The sequence below is a fragment of the Micropterus salmoides genome, unplaced genomic scaffold, assembly GCF_014851395.1.
Source record: "Micropterus salmoides isolate LMB-PRFRI ecotype aquatic unplaced genomic scaffold, ASM1485139v1 Ms_hic_scaffold_1, whole genome shotgun sequence".
NCBI classification, from domain to species: domain Eukaryota; kingdom Metazoa; phylum Chordata; class Actinopteri; order Centrarchiformes; family Centrarchidae; genus Micropterus; species Micropterus salmoides.
This window is the reverse complement of record NW_024040040.1, coordinates 43,631,994-43,638,912: the sequence shown is the minus strand read 5'-3', so window position 1 is coordinate 43,638,912 and position 6,919 is coordinate 43,631,994. Positions and strand designations below refer to the sequence as shown.

General features: G+C 38.5%; 1 protein-coding gene across 2 annotated transcripts in view; it reads left to right on the top strand.

The window, feature by feature from the left end:
• The first annotated feature begins 653 nt into the window (after nucleotides 1-653).
• Nucleotides 654-6,919, top strand: part of ptprn2 (protein tyrosine phosphatase receptor type N2) — a 133,883-nt gene continuing 127,617 nt past the window's right edge. For both annotated transcript variants that reach the window (XM_038729639.1, XM_038729630.1), the window contains exon 1: nucleotides 654-976. In XM_038729639.1, coding sequence (XP_038585567.1) covers nucleotides 895-976 — 82 coding nt within the window. In that variant the 5' untranslated portion in view covers nucleotides 654-894. The remainder of the gene's footprint in view (nucleotides 977-6,919) is intronic.

Genomic DNA, 6,919 nt, shown 5'->3' with positions numbered 1-6,919 from the left:
ATTTCTTCAGTGTGGTCACATATAAAAGATATAATCAAGTATTTGCAAAAATGTGAGGGGTCTACTCACTTTTGTGAGATACTGTAAGTACGGGTTTATACAGTTAAATGTGTAGGTAATGATTTTATTTGTTGATACTATGTTAAATATTTATTTGTTAAATTAACAAGCTCTCAGTCCTGATTTTTTTCTGTTCTATTGATGTTTTTTCACAGTAGGCCTATTTACTGACATACTCTTGCACTTGTGCCCTAGAAATCACTACAATAAATATAAATTATATATAGAATAGACAAAACAACAATCGCTATAATTGTGTAAAATGAATATTATGTATGATTATAGTGAAATAGTATGCATATGTATTTACTTTCCTATGATGGCTTTTTTGCTTTGATTATGTTGTCATCTAAATTTGGAAAAGTATAGTAGACTTAATCAGTCAAGTTAATAAGATCTATCTATCACTACCTTAATGTTTTGCTCTGGGGTTTTGTGTTGCCTTAACGGCTTCCGGGCATCACTCACTCAATACTCCTGCCATCCATCCATCCATGTTTCATCCGTCCATCCTTCACCCATCCGTTCGTCCCTCCGGCGCTGTTGCATGCTGCGCGCATCATCCCTCCTCACCATGTGTGTGTTTGACGTCAGAAACTTAGGAGGGGCTCCGCCGTGGAGCTGGTTGCTGTTTGTGGTGCTGAAACAACGCCTGTATTGTGTTGCCATTTAGCGATTCATTTCGCTGCTGCGTTTCTCCCGTGCTTTCTCGCGCATACATGCCTCTTTAGTCCGAGTGTCTTCCGAGCAGCTCACACCTGAGTCAGCGTTGAAACATGCAATTTTAGCGGAGGTGTGCCATGGATTAGTTGTACTGTATAGGCTGGAGCGGGTATGGATTCGCTGTGGTGTCCCATCCTCTTCGCTGCATTGGTCAGCCTCTGCTCCCCACCTGCCCTCGCTGACAGAAAATATGGTAAGCAAACTGTGTTTCAGTTTGTTTTATTCTTATTTTACAAAACACTCGTCTTTTTTTAAGTATTTAATGTGTGTCTGTCCGTGGTGCTAAATCCACCTGGACGGTCTTGGTTTAGTCTGGCTCGTTTACACAAACATTTGCTCTCTTTGCAAAAGTTTTTTTTTTTTCTTTTTAAATTATAGTTTATTACAGTAATTGCAAGTGCAAGTCGCCTTTGACATTACCAAAACTTGTGTTTGCGCTTTGCTGTATGTTTGGATGAGATCTGAAGACCCAACAGGCCTAATGGATAACATGTTTGCTGTGAGACTCAATAATTGTGTTATTTATCTTAACTGTTCATTTTATCAAACTATACACTGTAAATAAACAAAAAAAGATGTTTGTAGACAGTTATGAGATTTACAGCCAGACTCACACACAACCATAATCATGCACTCAATTTCATATGGGTTTAATGGTCCACATGCCTATGAAAATTATTGAACACATACCCTTGCAAAACATGCCATTCTAAATCTAGTTGGCATTTAATAATATCCTATGCCTCAGAAAAAGGCCATCTTTAATACAGCCCGGTTTCATTTTCAGACTTGGTCGGGTTGTATTTTCATTACCCTTGATTTGTTCTTCAGCCCTTCCTCAGACACTACACTGTCATTTGAAAAAGTATGGCACATGTCCAAGTATAACATATTAGATAATCCATCGTGATAACTGTGTGCTTTTAAGACACAAAGAGATCAGAGGATCTCGCATCTGACCGCTTAAGATGTGTGCTTCCTTACTCACCACTACCAATTTACACCTGTAATCACACTTACTGGTTCAGGACTAGCAGTCAGAACACTTGACAGTATAAACTTTATTATGAGTAAGAGGCAAATATAGGTCTCAGGCTGGCACTCCTGCTCTGTGGTGATTCATAAAGGCACAGAGCTGCATCTTATTTTTCATATTTAGAGTCAGAGGGTGTCCATCCTTTTTTAATCTTGCACACACCATCCACTCTACAATTTTTACATTTTTAAAACATATGTGCACATGTTTGTTTTTCTCCCTTCAAGTTGGATAATGAATACATAAAGTACTTGTGAATGAGTCATTGCTTATTCCCAGACTGCATTTCTCTCATTGAATTGTCAGTATGTTTTTCTCTGTGTGTGGAATAGGTCTCCATTGTCAGAGTGTAGCTGGGATTTAGAGGTTATTGTTTTTAATGAGTCCCCCTGCGGCTGCACTGCCATTGGAAAGCTTTAGATCAAGGTGTGCTGGCGTAATGTAGTTGCGTATACAATATATATACCTACATGTAATAAACACAGTGCATATTTATATTTATATTCGAGTGAGACAGCGAGAGCATGCTGTGTGTGGGTGTGTATGTCCTGTTTGTCTGAGAGCACTTGAAAGCCAGACGGGGAGCGGTAAGTCTGCAGCTGCACACTGATTATGAAATTAAGTGCTGTAAAATTTAAACTTGTGTGAATTTGGCCTTTTGCATATTCATATATCAAATTCATTGTGCGTGAAAAGTACTGTCATCTGTTTAGCATTTTTGAAGTACTTAATGCACTTCACACAAACCTATTAAGAGTTCACAGAGTTTTACTTTTGAATGCAGAGTAAGTAAGTAATGTAAGTGTAAATCACTGGTAATATGCATACAGATAACCAAAAAAAAAGATATATATTTGAATGCACAAGGTTAGACCTATTGTATATTAGAAGCCATTCATGGTCTGCTATACTGCCCTAAAAGAAAACCTGAATCTGACTTTTTGGCATCAGATATACCACATCAAATAAAAGCAATAGAAATGTATAATTTGTCAAAACAGCATGCAAAATTGAGAAACGGGACACCAGAACGCATAGGCAGGGAGATATGTCAAATGTAAGCCAGAAGTGTAGTTAGCCACGGCTGGCCTTAGCTAAAGCTATAAATTCACAAACTGATTTTTCTCTAATGCTAGCTGTAATCTGTAATTTAAAAATATCTATTTTAATAAACCAGCATCTTAGTAGTTCAATTTGTTATTCCACATAACAAATGAGGCAGTTGCTCTATCTAATCATGATGGAGATAAAACCCCACCTAAACTCTTGCTAACAGTAACTAGCTTAGCTGAGTAGCAGTAGGCTAACTAACTAGGCCATCTCTAGACAGACAATAACAAAACAGGGATATGTGTAATTCCTATAGCTGGACTGTAAACAATTGTCAAAATGCACAAGAAAGATGAAATAACACAATTTGCATTTGATTTTTTTGGGCTTCTGTAGTTTCTATTAAACTTGTGTAAGTAGGCTTCTTGATCAGCCCAAACAGGCATAAAATGAAGGGATTACAAACTTTCCATCTGTCACACAGCTGAAAATCCTAAACCATATTTCTCAATTTCACTGCTATTGTAGTTACTGCTCTCTGCCTTCTTATAGCAGTATCGTATAGGTCACATCTGCCTCACATGGTTTAAGTTCACTCTGCCCGTTACAGGATGGCATAAACAGCAGTAAAATACTAAGTCATGCTGCACTCCACTGAACAGGAGAGGTCATGGACAGGTTAACATGCTGTACTTTTCTTTCCTGCTGAAGTGACAGACTAACCAGCCTTGATTCCAGTCCTTGAATATTAGCCAAAGTGTGATATTTCTACCAGTGGGAGGCGTTTGACAAACTGATCAACGCTGTTACACATTAATTATGTCATAAAGTACAACCTGGAAGGCTGTTTAATGTTTTTCTGCAGATGAAAAAGGAAAAAAGATGGAATATAATTTAGCATGGCATCTTTTCCACTAAGCTTTATTTTGAGTGCAGGAAGGTTAATGCCCTGTTTACACTAAGTTAAGAAGAAGATAATTTGAATAATGAATTCAGTGACTACTGAAGAGTCCTGCCAATGGAGAATTTGCATAAATTGATTTTGTTGCGCTGTAGCACTATAGTGCCTTCCAATCAGTTTTGCTATCATGCCTGTTGTTAAAATTCAGTTCACCATTTCTGTTTGCAGAGATTTGGCAGTGCCCTGAATGCCAATAACAACCACTAAAAATCACTTAGTTTGGTAACTAGACAGGCAGCAATTCTCCAGCTGCAAGGTCATGTTTTGTTAGTAGGATAAATGTACACAGAATCAACTAAAATGGAGAAATATAAATCTAATACCACACAAGTTATGAATAGCTTTTGGGATTGATTAAAAATGAAAATATCAATTCAACTCACACTAAATAACACATTCACAGATCTATCAGGAACACAGAGATCCGACTTGAGTTCAACACTTCTCAAATGAGACTGCGTTAAAATGAAAAAACTAGTCCTTAATCACACCATATTGATCGTGTTGATTTCCAAAGCCTTGTGTAGCATTTGCAACAGGCTTTAAAGGATTCTGTCTCGGCTCACTGCAACCCACTTTGTAGACATTTACACTCAAATTGAGAAGTGTTACTGAATGTATTGATGGACTGAGATATGTGACAGGGTTGGTTATCTCCAATATGTACATGGAGACGTACTTTAAGGCTGTGCTGCTGAGTCTTTTCATTACGTCTGGCTATCGGCAGCCATCGCCTATACCCAGACAAGTTAGATTTGATTCATAGGCTGCTGAGCTCTATCTATTTTGCTACGGGCCTCTGTCATTCCATAGATATCAGGACTGAGTGGTGATATCAAATATCTTACAGTGCTTATAAATCATCTCAGAGGATTGAAATGTGGTGTGATAGGAGGATAGACATTTTACAGTGTGGATTATGAACACAGTACAGTAAATATCCAAGTGAGGTTAAACATCTTGCTTCACTGGAAGTGGTATGTTTTCATTGTATATGTCCTATTGTGTCGTCTTATTATTTCCTGAGTTGCTAGGATTCTCCCTGTCTGTCCCAGGGGACCAGTTATTTCAATGTGGTTTGTCCTGGTGGTTGTGTTTGCTTACTATAGTACACATAATTATACTGAGTGAATTTATGTGAAATGAAGTAAATTTAAGAGGTAACGACAACTGTCTTTCAAATCAGAAACACGGTATAAAGACAAAGACTGAATTGAATTGAAATCATGAATAAGTCTCACATTTACTCTTTTGATAGGAGTGGATACAAGAGTCTAAGGCCATGCTAGCAGCTCTACAAGACTTTAGTCAGGCACAGCAGTGCTTTCAGCTAATGCTAACATCAGCATGCTAACTTGCTCACAGTGACAATGCTAACATACTGATGTTTAGCATGATGTTTACCATGTTCACCTTAGTTTAGGGTGTTAACATGCTAAAATTTGCTGATTTGCACAGAACACTAAACCAAAGTTTTGGACAGATTAAGATTTTTACCTGGTGATGGTGCTAGAGTAGCGCAATCTTTAGTGTCAGTAGTATTCATCCTCTGGTGACCACAAAAATCTGTACAAAATGTCCTGGCAATTCATGTCATTGTTGGCAAAAACCTTCAATCAACAGTCTAAACACTCAATAAGTTCATTCAGACCTCGTATCAATATGCTTTCAACACCTACACAAGCAACACATTCCTCACAATGGCTCATACTGTATTAGATTTCAAAAGCAGAGACATTTCGGGGGAAGAATGAAAACTCCATTTCTAAAACTCTGCTTGAATGCCCTCTGAAACCAAATCATAATTAAAGTAGAAACTGATCCAAGGATAAAAGCTAATAGGACTGCCAAAACTAATATAACCCTGCCGTGGTGTCTCATACTCGCTGAAAAGGTCGCAGTGCATTTTTCTTATCTCTCAGGACGTCTGACTCATCCTGACAGACCGGGTAAAGGGTCAGCTTGAAGCTCTAGCTCCTCAGTTCTGACTTTATTGACACTTCGGATGTGGGGGCTCATCCATTAAATGGCAAACTATTTATTGGATGAGATTTATTGTGCAGTAATAAAGCCCTTCTTTGTGCACATGGCTGCACAGGATGGTAAATGAACATTTGGTGTGTTATTTTCAAAGCCTGTTTTTCTAAATTAATCATCTTAACAGCTGCAGCACTCAATATAGTGTAATTGGTCTAGCATTAAGATTTTCTGCCATCATCATGTAATATATGCCTTTTGATTCTAACTAATAAACATACAGTGTTATAAACGACCTCTTCACGACTGCACTGAACAAACACAGCTGCTACAGCCTTCCTTTAGGAGTTTGGTTTGAGGAATTGTAAACTGATAAGCTATTCATGAAGTGTTGCTGTATTTTAAATTTATGGTGGATTTTAGTTAATTTCAAAGTTGAAGCCTTTATTGTGCAAGCATTTAATTAAACAAAAAACATGACACAAAGCCGTCTGTATATTCCTGGCCTGGGATGCTGCCATGGCTGGTGTGATAACAGACGAAGTGCGATGTTTCTTTGTGACTCAACAGATGCCCGGAGGAGTGTGTTGGCTTTGAGTGGTTATTGAGACGAGGGAGTGGGAGCAAAGCGGCTGACTGCGCTTCTGTCTTTCCCGACAAATGTCACCGGCTCTTGAGAGGAAGGAAGTCAGAACTGTGTCAAATAGACGTGTTGAGGCAATCTATCTCCTTATTCTCTTTCCTGCTTAGGTTCAAGGTGAACCTAGAAGATATTCTGGGTCAAGGAGGAAGAGGGTCATCAGAGAGGCAAGGAAGGTTCTGTTGTATTTTGTCGGGGGACGACTGATCTTTTACAATCTAATCTAAAATTAAATTGCATTTCAGCAGAGGCTTTTTACTCCTTGGACACTTGTCGGGTGACAAATATGATGCATTTACGCCACTTTGCTCCCACTCCCTCGTGGGTATGTTGGTAAAAAAGTTTTCCCACTTGCGCACAACAGTGCTCCTTATTGTTACTTTCTCACCTTGTCTTAGACCTGAGCTCCACTGTCTGAGTGTGAAAACATCCTCGGCTGTTAAAAGGAAGGTTGGGCAAATCTTTTCAAAAC